The following is a 19,314-nucleotide window of genomic DNA, read 5'->3' as shown; positions in this document are numbered from 1 at the left end:
TGTACCTGTGAGTGATTCTTCTTCAGGTGTGTGTACCTGTGAGTGAGTCTTCCTCAAGTGTGTGTGTACATGTGAGTGAGTCTTCTTCAGGTGTGTGTACCTGACACAGAGACAATCACACAGAGACAGAGACACTGACACAGAGAGCAGGTCATCTGGAGTTCACTGTTATTTATACAACTACATATTTATACACACATGAGTGGTCCTCACAAAGATACTCATACACGAATACAGACAAACATGGACACATTTATCATTGATCAATTGAGAAAAAAAGAACCTGGTTGTTATGGCAACCTCAGACACAAGACAAGGGTCATTTGGATGTTTTTCTGTTGTCATCCATCCTTCCATTCATCCATGTCATGTATGTGATGCTCACGCTTTAATATGAGGTCATTATCTCTAATAATCAATAGTAACATTTAAAATCATGTCAGGATCATGATATCATTTAAAAGCAATCTTCTTCTCTCACTCTGAGGTGTTTGCTCATGTCCCTCTTGGGCCACCGTACGTCCCACAGCTGCTCAGTCAAAGCAGATTAATGGGTCAGTTTAACCAAGTTCACACAGAGTTCACACAGAGTTCACACAGAGTTCACACAGAGTTCAGTCCAGCAGAAACCAGGGAGGGAGAGAGGGGGCGGAGCCATTCTGCTAGAAAACAACATGGTTTTGTTACTTATACCTAACAAAACCACGGACAAAACCCCTGACAGAACCACAGACAAAACCACTGACAAAAACACTGACAAAACACTGACAGAACCACTGTCAAAACCACCCCAGCCAGAACCATAGAGAAAACACTGACAAAAACACTGACAGAAACCACTGTCAAAACCACTGTCAAAACCACTGACAGAACCATAGAGAAAACACTGTCAAACCACTGACAGAACCAGAAAAACACTGTCAAAACCACTGACAGAACCATAGAGAAAACACTGACAAAACCACTGACAGAACACTGTCAAAACCACTGACAGAACCACAGACAGAACCATTGACAAAACACTGACAAAACCACTGACAGAACCACTGTCAAAACCACTGACAGAACCACAGACAGAACCATTGACAAAACACTGACAAACCACAGACAGAACCACTGACAAAACACTGACAGAACCACTGACAAAACATAGACAAAACCACAGTCAAAACCACTGACAAAACACTGACAGAACCACAGACAAACCACTGACAAACCACTGACAAAACCACAGACATAACCACTGACAAAACCACTGACAGAACCACTGACAAACCACTGAGAACCACAGACAGAACCACCACTGAGAACCACAGACAGGACCACTGACAGAACCACAGACCAAACACTGACAAAACCACTGACAGACCCACAGAACCATAGACAAACACTGACAAAACCACTGACAGAATCACTGACAGAACCACTTACTAAACTACAGACAGCACCACAGACAGAACACAGACAAAACCACTGACAGAACCATAGACAAAACACTGACAATAACACTGACAGAACCACTGACAGAACCACTGGCAGAATCACGACAGAACCATAGACAGAACCACTGACAGAACCACTGACAGAACCACAGAACCATAGACAGAACCACTGACAGAACCACTGACAGAACCACTAACAGAACCATAGACAGAATCACTGACAGAACCACTGACAGTAAAAATAGAGTTGGTTCTCAGCTCAGAGGAAAATAATGAGCTCATTACACTTTATCTCCACGACCTTTGACCTCAGGATTTAGCTGTGAGGTTTAAGTCGGGTCAGCAGCTCTGGGTCAGACCGTGGTCAGAGACATGAGTGGGAGGAGCAGATCCAGGGGTGGAGCCACAGTGACAATTGAAGTGTGTCTTCATGATTTTTGTTTGTTTTTATCTCCTCAGTCAAAGTGATACAGCCAATCGAGGCTCAGCTCTTTGTCAACGCCCACTTTCCTCTGATTGGCTGGAGGAGCAGGAAGTTTAAGAACTCATGAGGTGGATTTGAGATGAAAAGCTTCTTCATGATCCAGAAGAGACCACGATGTGGACAGCTGCTCTCTAGTGGACCACACAGGTATTACAGCTATTACTTTAACTGTGATAGATCAATCCTCAACATTATCACTAACCTTAACCAGAACCAGTTAACCTGACTAACTGTGTGTGTGTCTGTGCGTGTGTTAACTTGTGTGGTCCACACTGTGAATGCAAAACCAGTATGTGTGTGTGTGTGCATTGGATGACATTACTAAAAAGAGTTGACATGTTACACAGCAGTGGAGGGTTTAGACCCTGCAGCAACACACACACACACACACGCACACACACACACACACACGCACACACACACACACAGCCCAACATCTTCCTCTGACTGTGTGTGTGTGTGTGTGTGTGTGTGTTTACACTTGAATGAGCCTTCTGTTCAGTGTTCAGTTGCTCCCAGTGAGCTGGGTTTTTAGGTCGCAGTGTTCTTTCTGCTGCAGCCTCACACACACACACACGTGTACACACACCCACACACACCCACATACACACACACACACACACACACACACACACACACACGTGTACACACCCACGTACACACACACACACACACAGAATGAAGCACGTGGACACAGATGCATGAAAACAAATGGACAGAATTACATCTCATGGATAAGTGGAAGGGTATTGGGCATGTAACTGGAAGGTTGCTGGTTCAAATGCCAGTGGTCCTGCCAGTTCCCCTGAGCAAGGTACCCAATCCACACTGTGTCAGATAAATGAGACAAAGTCAAATATGCACATCATCTGCCGTGGCGCCCCCTAGAGAGGGAGAAGTGTGTGTGTGTGTGTTTATACTTGAATGTGTGTGTGTGTTTGCGTGTGTAGTAAATATTTCTACAGGAGCGATCATCTTAGCTTTATGTCAGAGTCTCAGCTGTCAACACACCAGCCCGAGGGAGAGACAGAGAGACAGAGAGTGAGAGACAGAGAGTGAGAGAGACAGAGAGACAGAGAGTGAGAGAGAGACAGAGAGAGACAGAGAGACAGAGAGTGAGAGAGAGACAGAGAGTGTGAGAGAGACAGAGAGTGTGAGAGAGAGAGATTTTTTTGATTTTTAAGTCTCCTTTATTTATATCCTTATATGTTATCCTTTACATTCTTGGCTCTGGAGGAGAAAAAAACAGAGGAAGAAATTCAACAAACATAAAAATAATCAACGAAAACTAAATCATCATCTTTCACAGAACATAAAACTCCCTTCTCTCCCCACATTTGCAAAAAATCCACCAAATTATTTGTTAATGGATAAAAAGTTCAGTTTTCAGTCTGGTCTTCAGCATCCACGTCCACACTGTTCTCCACTCTATTCTTTCTGCTTAAATAAACGGCCATCTTTGATTGGCCGATTAAAAAGTTAAATAACTGACAGTGAGTTTTCTTTTCCTGTCATATTTGTAACCGAGAATAAAAACAGAAAGTGAGAAAATGTTTCATTAAACAAAGAAAAAACCCGAGACAGAAAGTGAAACAGAGGACTTAATCTGACACACTGTAAAAAACAGTGAGTGAAACAGAGGACTTAATCTGACACACTGTAAAAAACACTGTAAAACAGATAGTGAAACAGAGGACTTAATCACTGTAAAACAGATAGTGAAACATGTGAAACAGAGGACTTAATCTGACACACTGTAAAAACAGTGAGTGAAACAGAGGACTTAATCTGTCACACTGTAAAAACAGATAGTGAAACAGAGGACTTAATCTAACGCACTGTAAAACAATGAGTGAGAGGGAATTGTAGTGACTTAAAAACAGTGAGTGAACAGAGGACTTAATCTGACACTGTAAAACAGTGAGTGAAACAGAGGACTTAATCTGACACACTGTAAAACAGATAAACAGAGGACTTAATCGACACACTGTAAAACAGATAGTGAAACAGAGGACTTAATCTGACACACTGTAAAAAACAAACAGAGGACTTAATCTGACACACTGTAAAACAGAGGACTTAATACACACTGTAAAAACAGTGAGTGAAACAGAGGACAATCTGACACTGTAAAAACAGTGAGTGAAACAGAGGACTAATACACACTGTAAAACCGTGAGTGAAACAGAGTTAAAGTGAGTGACACACTGTAAAAAACAGAGGACTTAATTCACAAAACAGTGGAGTGAAACAGAGGGATCTCTCTGACACTGTAAAACAGTGAGTGAACAGAGGACTTAATCTGAAAAACAGTGAGACCCTGACAAAAACAGTGAGTGAAACAGAGGACTTAATCTGACACACTGTAAAAATAGTGAAACAGAGGACTTAATCTGACACACTGTAAAAAGTGAGTGAAACAGAGGACTTAATCTGACACACTGTAAAAAACAGTGAGTGAAACAGAGGACTTAATCTGACACACTGTAAAAACAGATGAGTGAAACAGAGGACTTAATCTGACACACTGTAAAAACAGATAGTGAAACAGAGGACTTAATCTGACACACTGTAAAAACAGATAGTGAAACAGAGGACTTAATCTGACACACTGTAAAAAACAGATAGTGAAACAGAGGACTTAATCTGACACACTGTAAAAAACAGTGAGTGAAACAGAGGACTTAATCTGTCACACTGTAAAAACAGATAGTGAAACAGAGGACTTAATCTGGCACTGTAAAAACAGTTAGTGAAACAGAGGACTTAATCTGACACACTGTAAAAAACAGTGAGTGAAACAGAGGAGGATAGTGAAACAGAGGACTTAATCTGACACACTGTAAAAAACAGTGAGTGAAACAGAGGACTTAATCTGACGCACTGTAAAACACTTAATCTGACACACTGTAAAAACAGATAGTGAAACAGAGGACTTAATCTGACACACTGTAAAACAGATAGTGAAACAGGGACTTAATCTGACACACTGTAAAAACAGATAGTGAAACAGAGGACTTAATCTGACACACTGTAAAACAGTGAGTGAAACAGAGGACTTAATCTGTGATAGTGAAACAGAGGACTTAATCTGACACTGTACTGGTGAAAAAAACAGTGAGTGAGTGAAACAGAGACTTAATCTGACACTGTAAAAAACAGTGAAACAGAGACTTAATCTGACACACTGTAAAAACAGATAGTGAAACAGAGGACTTAATCTGACACACTGTAAAACAGATAGTGAAACAGAGGACTTAATCTGACACACTGTAAAACAGTGAGTGAAACAGAGGACTTAATCTGACACACTGTAAAAAACAGACTTAATCTGACACACTGTAAAAACAGATTAATCTGACACACTGAAAACAGATAGTGAAACTTAATCTGACACACTGTAAAAAAACAGATAGTGAAACAGAGGACTTAATCTGACACAAAACAGTGGTGAAACAGTCTGACACACTGTAAAAACAGTGAAACAGAAATCTGACTCTGTAAAAAATGACAGTGAAACAGAGGAAACTTAATCTGACACACTGTAAAACCGTGAGTGAAACAGAGGATAAAAACAGAGGGACAATCCTGACACACTGTAAAAAACAGTGTGAAACAGAGGACTTAATCTGACACTGTAAAAACTTAATCTGACACTAAAAAGATGAGTGAAACAGAGGACTTAATCTGACACAAAAACGCAGAGGACTTAATCTGTGTAAAAACAGTGAGTGAAACAGAGGACTGACACTGTAAACTCTTAATCTGACACACTGTAAAACAGATGAGTGAAACAGAGTGACTTAATCTGACACACTGTAAAACAGATAGTGAAAACAAGGACTTAATAATGCTGACTTTATGTGTAAAAAACAGTGAGTGAAAACAGAGGACTTAATCTGACACACTTAAAAACAGATAGTGAAACAGAGGACTTAATCTGACACACTGTAAAACAGATAGTGAAACAGAGGACTTAATCTGACACACTGTAAAAAACAGATAGTGAAACAGAGGACTTAATCTGACACACTGTAAAACAGTAGTGAAACAGAGGACTTAATCTGTCACACTGTAAAAACAGATAGTGAAACAGAGGACTTAATCTGTAAAAACAGTAGTGGAAAGGACTTAATCTGACACAAAAACAGATGTGAAACAGAGGACTTAATCTGACACACTGTAAAACAGATGTGAAACAGGACTTAATCTGACACACTGTAAAAACAGATAGTGAAACAGAGGATCAATCTGACACACTGTAAAACAGATAAGTGAAACAGAGGACTTAATCTGACACACTGTAAAACAGATAGTGAAACAGAGGACTTAATCTGTAAAAACAGTGAGTGATCTGTAAAACACAGATTAATCTGTGAACACATACTACACAGGGTGACAGAGAGAAACTTAATGAGTGAAAACAGGACTTAATCTGACACACTGTAAAACAGTGAGTGAAACAGAGGACTTAATCGACACACTGTAAAAACAGATAGTGATCTGACACACTGTAAAACAGATTGAAACAGAGGACTTAATCTGACACACTGTAAAAACAGTGAGTGAAACAGAGGACTTAATCTGACACACTGTAAAAACAGATAGTGAGTTAATCTGACAGAGGACTTAATCTGTAAAACAGCCTTAATCTGACACACTGTAAAAATAGTGAAACAGAGGACTTAATCTGACACACTGTAAAAACAGATAGTGTGAAGAGGACTTAATCTGACACACTGTAAAAACAGAACAGAGGACTTAATCTGAAAAAAACACTTAATCTGTAAAACACAGAGGACTTAGTGAAACACTGTAAAACAGAAGAACTTAATCTGTCAACACAAGACTGTAAAAACATGAGTGAAGAAACAGAGAAACAGACAGACTGTAAAAAACAGTGAGTGAACAGAGGACTTAATCACACACACTGTAAAAACAGCAGAGGAACACTGTAAAACAGATAGAAACAGAGGACTTAATCTGACACACTGTAAAACAGATAGTGAAACAGAGGACTTAATCTGACACACTGTAAAAAACAGATAGTGTAAACAGAGGACTTAATCTGACACACTGTAAAACAGATAGTGAACTTAATCAGTAGGACAGAGGACTTAATCTGACACACTGTAAAAACAGTGTAACAGAACTTAATCTGATAGTGAAACAGAGGACTTAATCTGTGTGTGTAAAACAGTGAGTGAAACAGAGGACTAACTGACACACTGTAAAACAGTGAGTGAAACAGACTTAATCTGACACTGTAAAAACAGTGAGTGAAACAGAGGACTTAATCTGAAAAACACAGAGGACTTAATCTGACACACTGTAAAACAAAGTGAAGCAGAGGACTTAATCTGACACACTGTAAAACACAAAAGTGAAACAGAGGACTTAATCTGACACTGTAAAAACAGTGAAGCAGTGAATACACTGTAAACAGATTGAATCTGACGCACTGTAAAAACAGAAATCTGAAAACAGAAATTCTTAATCAAAAACAGTGAGTGAAACAGGACTTAATCTGACTGTAAAAAACAAAGTGAAACAGAGACTTAATCTGACACTGTAAAAACAGTGAGTGAAACAAGACTTATGACACACTGTAAAAAACAGATAGTGAAACAGAGGACTTAATCTGACGCACTGTAAAAAACAGTGAGTGAAACAGGACTTAATCTGACACACTGTAAAAAACAGTGAGTGAACAGAAAGGACATGAATCAGTGACATTGTGACATCAGTGACGACACCCAGTGAAACAGTGAAACACCGTCTCCCTCTCTGTGCAGAATGGACATCTCTCCTCCAACTCCACCTTCACCAAAGAAATAAAAAAGTTCACTGCAACAGTCCAGTGGAGGATCCTCCACTGTAAGTCCCTGTGTCTCTTTATTAGTGGAGGTTTGTACAGAGACCTCCAGGCCAGTCCTGACCTCTCCAGACCAAAGTGACTCCTCCATGTAACCCTTTTTGGGTGGCGCTACAACATATATAAAAAACTGTGGTGAACAAATTAAATGTAATTTATCTATGGCTAGTGAGATCAGAAGCTCTAGAGCGGACTACAGAGCCAAGGATGAACCAAACAACACACCAGGAACAACTCAGACACAGTATCGCTCCTTTGACAAAGAACTCCTCTTCCCATTTAATAAAACAGGGAAGGATGAATAGAAAACACAGTTACAGTGTATATAATATGTACAATTCTTACCCGGGTAGATATAAAAATAAAAAAATAAGAAAATAATTCACAGCTGTTTAAATAGTCTTTAGTTTCAATGTTCAATTCAACCCTTTAGTCCTGCAGCAGATAATATTGCACAGTCCACTGGAAAAGTGGCAACTGTTTATCCTACCGCACTGTTGAATGTGCTGACTGTGTGCGTGGAAGCAAAGTTTCTGGGGTTTAGGATTCCAATCTTCTGCATGCAATTGAATCAGTAATTCTTCTCCATTGGGCCGTAGCTCGCCATCAAACGTCCAAGCTCCAACTCCAGGTAGATCGGGAACTCTCGGGATCCACAAAAAAACCTGACCTATTGTGAATAAGGTCAGACATTCAAACTTCTAATCAGTATACCACATAAAAGCTAGAATTCACCTGATCATTCTCTAAATTACCAGAGAATAACTCACAAAACATTTTAAAAGAATTTCACAATTATCAAACATCAACATATATAATAACAAAATCAATTTGCTAGAGAAATTGATAAAGAATTATGGTTACTGAAATAACCTTTCACTCATTGACCTTCACATATCTCAATTGACATAAAATGATAACGATACAATAATAATAAAAAAAAATCAGCATCTGACCTGCAACAGCAGCCTATAGCAGAGTCTACAAAATAATTTAAGTGCAGCTTAATGTGCTTTAAGTGCACAGTAAAGGTAGTTAACCAACAACAAAAATGATCTAATGTACACAATTACCAAAGTGCAGATGTGTGTGCATAAAAAGCACAAATTAATGTCCTTAAATCCACACAAATAACCATACAGCATATAACAATTATGCAAGGGTTAAATACAAACAAACAACAACGACCAATTTAGACTTCACTTTCAAATTAACAAAGCTAACATCTTTAGCATAAGTGAATGGCATTACCATAGTGTTTTGTTAGCGTTAGCGGCTAGCACAATAGCAGCCAGCGATTAGCATGGTCAAAACATTTCTCACCAATGCGTTGTTCCTCCTCTAGTGAGGACAGATGCTTCTCGCTGTTCTCTCATGGGATTGCAGTGAAACTATCCGGCTGATTTTCATCGATTTTAATCAACTTCTAGAGCTTTTTTCTGTCTATGTTTCATGTGCCGTGTGTTCCGATGTTTGCTCTCGCTCCTCGCTTCTCAAGAGAGGGAAAACCTTTGCGGAGGTGAACTAGATGAAAGCTGACACCTGATTGGTCAGTCGAACCAGCATCTCGACATTCGACAGGCTGATAAAACAAACAGGAAGTAACCCGCTGGCAGAGGGAACAATCCTTTCAAAATAACAGCACGGAGCATTTCAAAATAACAGCACAGATTATCTAACCTTGGTTACAATCAGGTGGTAGAAGGTCTTTCCTGAGGCCTCCTGCATAGAGGCCTGAGGGCACCGGTCTAAAAGCAGACCCGCACAGTCCTTCAGGTCTGGAGTCAGCTGGATGAGGGGGAAGGAGTCCTGTGTGTTGGCTGTGGTTTCGCCTAAAGAGAAGGTGTCCAACATCAGGAGCTCATGTCTCCCCCTCCAGTGATCCAGCAGTTGTTTGGTCACTGTACAGGACCTCAGACCCAGACCTGAAGCCCGACCAGCGGAGTCCTCCAGCCTGGGCCCAGCCAGCTCCACCACCTGACCCAGAGTAGTGACCCCTGCAGCCTGGAATTGAGAAAACAGAGAGATGCCCACCCAGTCTGGACTGTCCAGGACCAACCTGTGGAGAACCAGCTCCTGCAATAGCCAGTGTAGAGAATCTGCCTGTTTCTGTCTCTGTTTTTTGAACAGGTTCCAAACAGTAAAAACACTTTTATAAAAACTAGGAAGAGATGACCTGTTGAGTTGAGTGCTGTCCATTAAAAACAAATTAAAATCCATACCCAGGCTGTTAAAACGATTCAGGATGCAGCAGGCTAGAGCCCTCCACACAGTGTCCTCTGGTCCATTCAGCAATCTCTGGATAAATTTTAGGCGAAAGGCGGCTTGCCAAATGAACTAGGCCCTGCCCCCCCTCCTTTGGAAGGAAGAGGACACTCTGTGGGACCCAGTGCATCCTGTCCCAAATAAAATCTATTAAAAGCCTTTGTATCTGGGATACAAAGGCTGGACGAGACCAGGTTGTGGGGGACCTTGCCTCTGTATGACATCTTTGGGAGGAGCCACCTCCACTTGTTAAGCCGTCCTTTCACCAATTCGACAATGTTGTCCCAGTTTTTCTTGGTTCTGGTCTCGTCCCCCAGGAAAACTCCCAGATATCTCAGCCCACCTGTTTTCCAGGTGAGTTCTGCAGGCAGGGTGAGTTGGTCCCCCAGCCTTTCTCCCACCATCACAGCCTTGCTTTTTCCCCAGTTGACCTTGGCAGAAGATATACAGTAACTGATATCATCAGCATACGTAGACAATTTAAAAGACACCGGACAACTGGGGAGGAACACACCTGTCAGTTTGTGCCGTAACTGATGCAGCAGAGGCTCGATGGCTTAGGAGTATAACATGCCAGAGAGAGAGCAGCCCTGCCTCACCCCCCTCCCCATGTTAAAGGGAGCACTCAGCCCACCATTAATTTTCAGCACACTCTCAACGCCACTGTAGAGAGCCCTGATCATGGCAATGAACTCAGGGTTGAAGCCAAACCCGGCTAAAGTCCATGTGGGCTTCAGCACCCACAGCGTGTTCAGAGGAGGAAGGAAGGAGTCAGCTGGTGGTGGAAAATAAGGCTTTATTGTCCCAAAAACATCCACCAAAACAATCTTACACAAGTCACCGCCGTCGCTCCGACAGCTGAGCGTGTGCCTGTGTCCTTTCGTGTTTCTCCGCTCGTCTCTGCCACGTTTCTCTCTGTGGACCCACCCTACTGCAAGAGACCAGAACTATGTTACAAGTGTGCTTATATAGCTGACTGATTACCTGATTCTGTCCAGCTGTCTGATCACCGGCTGAGCCACTCCTCCCTCTCCTCCAGCAGCCGCCGCTCTAACCATACCCCACTGCCACAGTCCACCAAAGGTATTGGTGTTCAACCCGGTCAAACGGGTTGAACTCCCAGCATAAGACTTATAAGTCTTATGCTGGGAACACAATAGGTCTGGTCAGGGTGGACGATGGATACCATCACCTCCCTTAATCTGGGGCCCAGAGCTTTGGAAAGGATTTTATTATCTGTGCACAGCAGCGACACTGTTCTTCATCAGCTGCAGGTCTCCCTTCTTAGGTATCAGGGTGATGACGGCCCTCCTGCAGCTCAGAGGAGGCCCTCCTGCAGCTCTCTGAAGACTGTCTGACACCACCTCAAGCAGCTCACCACCGATGATGGGCCAGACATGTAGAAGTCGACAGGAAGACTGTCAATCCCTGGTGCTTTGCCACTCTGCAAAGACATCATTGCTTTGTACAACTCCTGCAGCGTTAAAACTGCCCTCAGCTCCGAATTTGCTTTAGAGTTTGCCTGAGGGAGACCTGCAAGGAAGCTGCTGTGCACATCTGGATTATCAGACCATTCACTCTTAAAGAGGTTTCTATAGAAACTGACAGCAAACTTTCTGATCTCAGACGAGCGCCTGGTGGCCGGGTCTACACTCCGAAGAAGGAGTGTTTCCGGGATATGTTATCCCGGAGGACTACTGAGGCAGTTACAAGGAATCGACAGGCCCGAAGGGCAGCAGCCTCTGCTGTGGCAGATGCAAAGCAGCGGGTATGGGAGAAGGAGAGGACATGGAGAAGGACTATCGGTCTGCACCAAGGTGTTTCTGGAAAACCATTCAGGGCCTCAGGAGGGGAAAGTGGGGGACCATCCAACCTGTGTACAGTAAGGATGGGACACTGTTGACCTTGACTGAGAAGGTAATCGTACGATGGAAGGAAAACTTTAAGAAACTCCTGAATCCGACATCTGCGCCCTCTGTGGTGGAGGCAGAGAGGGAAGATGATGGGGGATCATCGTCAATCTCCCTGAGGGAGGTCAATGAGGTGGTTAAACAACTCCGCAGTGGCAAGGCTCCGGGGGTTGATGAGTTCCGCCCAGAAATGCTGAAGGCTCTGGGTGTGGAGGGGCTGTCTTGGATGACACGTCTCACTTCTCAGCCTCCCTGGTAAGGTTTACTCCAAGGTGCTGGAAAGGAGGGTTTGAACGGTAGTCGAACCTCAGATTCAAGAGAAACAATGCGGATTCCGTCCTGGTTGTGGAACAACGGACCAGCTCTTTACTCTTATGTATGCCCATCCAGTCTACATGTGTTTTGTGGACCTGGAGAAGGTGTATGATTGGGTTCCCAGGGAGATACTGTGGGAGACATCTCCACTCTGGCCTGGGAACGCCTCAGGATCAATGTGGCACGGGAAAGGGAAGTTTGGGGGTCCCTTGCTGAAACTGCTGCCCCCCCGACCCGGCCCTGGATAAGCGGAGGATGATGATGATGATTATCATGATAACTAAGTCACAATATGATATTATCACAATATTTAAGTTACTATATTATCACGATAATTAAGTCACAATACGATATTATCACAATATTTGAGTTACGATATTTTAGTCACGATACGATATCGTCACGACATTAAAATCAAGATATTATCAAGATATTTAAGTCATGATCACAATATTTAAATTTCAATACGATATTATCACAATATGTAAGTTACTATATTAAGCATCCTTTTGTAAATGTGAGTATTATGAGTATTAAAGTGATATTTTACATTCTTACATTTATGAAACATTATCATAAATAAATAAATAAACGTAATCAACCTTTACTTAGTAACAGAAGACGTTTGTGTGTTTGATGTCTTTGAATCAAAGGAGAAGGTCATCATCATCAATAACTGTGCACTTTAGTAACACTTCTTACTCACCTGTAGAGGGCAGTGCTGCACCTCTCAGTCTACAGCCTGATCCACATTATTACTACCCTTCCTTTTTCTAAGACGATACAAGCTAACTGCTCACTAGGCTAACAATGGTAGTGGAAGCAGCAGACTTCACTGGACTGATGTGTCTTTTACAACATAACAACAAACACGTCAATAACCAAGTTCTGGTCATCAATGGTCATGATTACATAAGTGACTATGACCACGCCTCCGCCATCAGTGACTATGACCACGTCCCCGTCATCAGTGACTATGGCCACGCCCCCGTCATCAGTGACTATGACCATGCCCCTGTCATCAGTGACCATGACCACGCCTTTGAAGTTCATCAACTCGACTGCACCTGTGTCATGGACGAAGAAGAACATGTCATTTGTTACTATGACCACAACCAGAGGTGAGTAGTAGCACACTATATTTATTGCGTTACAAATACTTTTTAACTTTTTGGATAAATTGTAAATTTAGAGTAGTTTTAGTGCAACATACTTTTACTTTTACTTGAGTATATATTTGAACAAAGAACAATACTTGTGACGCTCGTTACTTTATTTTTTAATATCTTTTTTTATTACATGCGCGATCTTCTGTTAGCCGCTCAGCTGTTAGCCGCAGATTTCGGCTCTAAGTGGACTTAAAACACACCAGTTATTTACTGTGTCCGACACCGAGGCTCTGGTCTCAGGTCTCTGGGTTTCTGGTCTCCTGTCCCTGGGTTTCTGGTCTCCTTTCTCTGGGTTTCTGGTCTCTTGTCTCTGGGTTTCTGATCTCCTGTCTCTGGTCTCCTGTCTCTGGGTTTCTGGTCTCCTGTCTCTGGGTTTTCTGGTCTCCTGTCTCTGGGTTTCTGGTCTCCTGTCTCTGGTTTTGGTCTCCTGTCTCCTGTCTCTGGGTTTCTGGTCTCCTGTCTCTGGGTTTTGGTCTCCTGTCTCCTGTCTCTGGGTTTCTGGTCTCCTGTCTCTGGGTTTCTGGTCTCCTGTCTCTCTGGGTTTTGGTCTCCTGTCTCCTGTCTCTGGGGTCTCCTGTCTCTGGGTTTTGGTCCTGTCTCTGTCTCTGTCTCTGGGTTTCTGGTCTCCTGTCTCTGGGTTTTGGTCTCCTGTCTCCTGTCTCTGGGTTTCTGGTCTCCTGTCTCTGGGTTTCTGGTCTCTTGTCTCATGTTTTCTGGTCTCCTGACTCTGGGTTTCTGGTCTCCTGCCTCTGGTTTTCTGGTCTCCTGCCTCAGGGTCAGCTTTGTATCGATGTATCTGAATTGGATAATCTTAATTTATTGTACTAGGTTGATGTATTTAATTTCTAAAATAATTAATGTATTGTTTTTTTTAGTTAAAGTTGTACTAATTTTATTATAAAGAGCGTATTTATTGTTTTATTTAAAATATTGTTATTTAACATTTCCTTATTTTGGGGCCATACGGTGGTCTAGTGGTTAGCACTCTTGCCTTGCAGCAAGAAGACCCGAGTTCGAGCCCCATTGGAACAAGGGCCTTTCTGCATGGAGTTTGCATGTTCTGCTCTGCGTGGGTTCTCTCCGGGTTCTCTGCATGTTCTCCCCATGTGTGCGTTAGTTCTCTCCGGGTTCTCCAGCTTCCTCCCACAGTCCAAAAACATGCAATGTGTGGACACCCTAAATTGACCGTGAGAGTGAATGGTTGTTTGTCTCTATGTGTGTGGCCCTGCAATGGACTGGCCAACTGTCCAGGGTGAACCCCGCCTATCGCCCAATGTAGCTGAGATTGGCACAGCACCCCCTGCAACCCTCTGGTGGAGGATAAAGCGGTAGATGATGACTGACTGATATCTTCATTTGAACATTGCTGTTGCTCTCAATATTTCAAAGATAAATCCAGAGAAACTCAGTACTCAGTACTCTTGACTCTGTCCTGATGACTGTGTTTAAAAAGAAATGTTTCACTTTCACTGAGTCATGTTCACATTTGTGCTGTGTCATGTTTTCAGAGGTAGCTCAGAGAACGCTAAGCTACATACACCCTCTGATTGTATTTACTTTATTTTTAGTATTTAACTTAAAACAAATGTAGGTATATGTATGTCTATATATATGAACATATACAGATATAATGTGTACATATATACACATTATATCTGTATATACACATATAGATATAAGGTGTATATATATATGTATTTACACATATGTGTATATACATATACATACCAATATACACATATACATATTATGTGTATATGTGTAGTACATGTGCAGTCAATACATTCAAACACAGTTTCTGCTGAGTCGTCGCTGACATCTAGTGGACAATTTAAACATTACAACCTTCATATGAAGACAACACTTTGTCACCTCACAGACAGAAGGTTGAATCCTCTCTAGCTTCTGTCCAGTTAACAGTATTGGATCAGAACCCGCTGATCCACCGTGTCACAGTGACTGTAAGTAAGTACAGAGAGACAGACACACACACACACACACAGAGGGAGCCTTCATCCGTTGTTCCTCCTCCTCTCCTTGTATTCTTTTCTCCTCAGGATGTCTGACAGTGACTCAGCAGGAAGAAAACTGCTGTCAGTGGACTTTGAAATCTTCGGTCACGTTCAGGGTGAGTATGTTTCACTCTTCATCCTCCTCCTGCTCGTCTTCCTCTCTGCTGTGCTGCGTTGCTGTAAACTGATCTGCTGCGTCTTTATTTAGGAGCAGCTGGACTCGGCTGCACTTTCTTTTCCTGCAGCTTCACATTAAAGGAAATCAAACATGAAAGAGCTTAAACTGACCACTGTTTGTGTTTGTCTGTGCTTTTTCAGGCGTTTGCTTCAGAATGGTGAGTTTCTCTGACTCACAGCACCACCTGCTGCAGCATGTCACATGACCTCTGAACCCCTGACCTCTCTGACCCCACAGTACACAGAGAGTGAGGGGCTGCGTCGCGGCCTGGTCGGCTGGGTGAAGAACACCTGCAGTGGGACGGTGGTGGGTCAAGTTCAAGGTCCAGCCGAGAAGGTGGAGGACATGTGAGTCCAAACCTGCTGCTCCTGCTGCCTCGTGTGGTCACTTTGTGTCACTGACGCCAATCTGAACTGTAGTGATGGAGGCAGCAGTGTGGGAGAGTGTGTGTGTGTGTGTGTGTGTGTGTGAGAGAGGCGCGTATGCAGGGGTGGGAGAGGTGGGGCGTGTTTGTGTGTGGGAGAGGTGGGGCGGGGTGTGTGTGTGTGTGTGTGGGAGAGTGTGTGGGGCGTGCAGTGGTGGGAGAGTGTGTGTAAAGGCAGGTGTGTGTGTGTGGGAGAGTGTGTATGCAGGTTGTGGGGAGTGTGTGTGTGTGTGTGTGTGTGTGTGTGTGTGTGTGTGTGTGTGAGAGAGTAAAAGGCAAGGGAAGGCAGGTGTGTGTGAGAGAGTGTGTGTGTGTGTGGGAGAGTGTGTTTGTGTGTGTGTGGGAGAGTGTGTGTGTGTGTGGTGTGTGTGTGTGTGTGTGGGAGAGTAAAGGCAGGTTTGTGGGAGAGTGTGTGTGTGTGTGGGAGAGGAAGGCAGGTTTGTGGGAGAGGTGGCAGGCAGGGAGAGTGTAAAAGGGCAGTGTTTGTGGGAGAGGTAAAAGGTGTTTGTGGAGAGGTGTGTGTGTGTGTGTGTGTGGGAGAGTGTGTGTGTGTGTGTGGGAGAGGTGTGTGTGGGGGAAGGCAGGAGTGTAAGGCAAAGGGCAGGTGGGAGAAGCGTGGTGTTTGTGGGAGGAGTGTGTGTGTGTGTGTGGGAGAGTGTGTGTGTGTGTGTGTGGAGAGTGTGTGTGTGTGTGTGTGGGAGAGTGTGTGTAAGGCAGTGTTTGTGGGAGAGTGTGTGTGTGTGGGAGAGTGTGTGTGTGTGTGTGGGAGAGTGTGTGTGTGTGTGTGGGAGAGTGTGTGTGTGTGTGTGGGGAGAGTGTGTATGCAGTGTTTGTGGGAGAGTGTGTGTGTGTGTGTGGGAGAGTGTGTGTGTGTGTGTGTGGGGAGAGTGTGTGTGTGTGTGGGAGAGGAGGTGTGTGTGTGGGAGAGTGTGTGTGTGTGTTTGTGGGAGTAGTGTGTGTGTGTGTGTGCTGCAGGCGTGTGTGAGAGAGTGTGCGTGTGTGTGTGGGAGAGTGTGTGCGTGTGTGTGTGGTTTACAAAAAGATCGTAGACTTAGATCAACTCTCTAAACTCTGTGACAGGTCAAAATCTCAAATGGATGGACACACACATACACACACACACACACACACACACACACACACAGAGGGAAAAAAAACCTGCAGGCTGTGGTGTTGCAGTGTTTTAGCCACTAGATGGCAGCATTGACCTGCTGGTTTGTTGAAGTTTGCGTGTGTAAGTATTTCTGTTAAATGATTAGAAATGAATGAACAGATGATAAAACATAAAGAGCCTCACATGTTTGTGTATATTCATATTTAAGTGTTTGTGTTGCCTTATTGTTATTACATTTGTCAACGTTAATATTAATGTTAATATAAACAATAATCTCAGTCTGTTCATGATAATGGACTTTGTCTTCCGTGAATAGACCCACACACACACACGCACACACACACTGTCAGTGCCTGACTCTTAAACAGCTGCTTTTATGATGCCACACCCTCTGCTTCATCAGGGCGGAGCTTATGTGGCAGCTTCTCCCTGGAAAATAAAATCACTGAAGAGTATGAAGCAGTTCTATGACCTCTGACCTCTGATCACTGCCTCTGTTACTACTGTGTGTGTGTGTGTGTGTCATCCACAGGAAGGTGTGGCTCAGTAAAGAAGGAAGTCCGTCCAGTCGTATCACCAGAGCTTCCTTCACCAACCAGAGAAACATCGACAAACTGGAACTGTCGGGGTTTAAAACTCGTTTCTGAACTAAAGAATCAAACTCATCCTGAAGATCTGAAGATCTGAAGATCTGAAGATCTGAAGATCTGAACATCTGAACATCTGTAGATCTGTAGATCTGTAGATCTGAACATCTGAACATCTGTGGATCTGAACATCTGAACATCTGTAGATCTGAACATCTGTAGTTCTGAACATCTGTAGATCCAGATCTGAGCATCTGAACATCTGTTGATCTGAACATCTGTAGATCTGTAGATCTGTGGGATCTGAGCATCTGAGCATCTGAACATCTGTAGATCTGAACATCTGAACATCTGTAGATCTGTAGATCTGTAGATCTGAACATCTGTAGTTCTGAACTGATCTGTAGATCTGTAGATCTGAGCATCTGAACATCTGTAGATCTGAACATCTGTAGATCTGAACATCTGTAGATCTAGCATCTGAACATCTGTAGATCTGAACATCTGTAGATCTGAGCATCTGAACATCTGTAGATCTGAACATCTGTAGATCTGAACATCTGTAGATCTGAACATCTGAACATCTGAACATCGTGCTTGATTCTAACAATGAGATGTGAGATTGTTTCTTTGTTTCTTTGTAGGTTCACATTAAACAGTTGTGGTTAAATCACTGAATGTGTTTTGAAACATTTGTGGAAACACGCTCAGAGCGGGGACACGCCCACTTCTGCAAGAAGACATGAAGCTCCGTTAGCTAAAGTCAGTGACACATGACATCATCTCAGTGTAGTGCATCATTTTATGTATTTAGGTATTTTAATTATGCATTAAAAATAAGTTACTAATATTCCTCGTTAAATAAATAAAGCAAGCCATATTTTTTGGGCTACCTAAACATAATTAATAAGTCTTAGTCATGCTGTATTGTTTGTTTCTCATTTATTTATTCTTATGCAGGGAATGGCATGAAGGACGCACACGTTGACCGTGCCATAGGAGTGTGTAAAAAGGTTGTAAGTTCTTTTTCATTCAGTTGGAAAAGAAGACGGGAGATGGCTGCAGTACAGGCCGAGCTCGGCCTGCCCACTCACCAGCTCATCACTGAGATCCAGGCAAGAAATGATTGGCCGTGTCCTGGACCAGGAGAAGGCAATAGCACATGTCCTTGGGTCAGACACCAAGACATTGAGGTTTTAGAATCAGTGAATAAAGCCACTTCAACATTTCACTGATGCCCGGTCTGGGGAGGCTTATGTCAGCGTCTCCTACAGCCAGAGGACGAAGACACTGAGCTCCCCAAAAGAATCAAAAGGAACACAATGGAGTACATGAACGACAAGTTCGCTGATGGACCTCAGGTTCTGGAAGGCATACATTGACCCTGAGAAGCTGGAAAATATTAAGAAAGGAGCTGTCACAGAGCTGCTGTCGCTGTACACCGCAGCCTGGCCCTGCTCGACAGGTGCGTCAAGAGAGGCTATTTAGTGTGGGAGGGGGCATTGTAACATAGCATAGGGCCTGCCTCAAGCCAGATGC

General features: G+C 43.1%; 1 protein-coding gene across 5 annotated transcripts; it reads left to right on the top strand.

Annotated features, from left to right (window-relative positions):
* Positions 1-1,848: 1,848 nt before the first annotated feature.
* On the top strand, positions 1,849-17,966 carry LOC122762930 (acylphosphatase-2-like). 5 transcript variants are annotated; one of them, XM_044018094.1, is made up of 6 exons: positions 1,849-2,073; positions 13,236-13,412; positions 15,518-15,588; positions 15,791-15,807; positions 15,888-15,997; positions 17,721-17,964. In XM_044018094.1, exons 1-6 carry the CDS (start codon positions 2,006-2,008, stop codon positions 17,833-17,835), a joined length of 558 nt encoding a protein of 185 aa, XP_043874029.1. In that variant the 5' UTR covers positions 1,849-2,005; the 3' UTR covers positions 17,836-17,964. The 5 variants fall into 5 exon arrangements, with proteins under 5 accessions (XP_043874029.1, XP_043874030.1, XP_043874028.1 ...); XM_044018095.1 differs by lacking the exon at positions 13,236-13,412 and having other exon boundaries at positions 1,860-2,073; positions 17,721-17,953; XM_044018093.1 differs by lacking the exon at positions 1,849-2,073 and having other exon boundaries at positions 12,650-13,412; positions 17,721-17,966.
* Positions 17,967-19,314: the final 1,348 nt, after the last annotated feature.

The sequence above is a fragment of the Solea senegalensis genome, unplaced genomic scaffold, assembly GCF_019176455.1.
Source record: "Solea senegalensis isolate Sse05_10M unplaced genomic scaffold, IFAPA_SoseM_1 scf7180000016237, whole genome shotgun sequence".
Taxonomy (NCBI): Eukaryota; Metazoa; Chordata; class Actinopteri; order Pleuronectiformes; family Soleidae; genus Solea; species Solea senegalensis.
The sequence above is the reverse complement of the archived record's forward strand: the minus strand, read 5'-3'. Positions and strand labels throughout refer to the sequence as shown.

Coding starts and splice junctions, on each gene's coding strand:
- LOC122762930 (XM_044018093.1), top strand. CDS start 13,102: ATGGTAGTGGAAGCAGCAGACTTCACTGGACTGATGTGTCTTTTACAA. Junction 13,413..15,517: donor TACTATGACCACAACCAGAG/GTGAGTAGTAGC, acceptor TTTTCTCCTCAG/GATGTCTGACAGTGACTCAG. Junction 15,998..17,720: donor GCCGAGAAGGTGGAGGACAT/GTGAGTCCAAAC, acceptor TGTCATCCACAG/GAAGGTGTGGCTCAGTAAAG.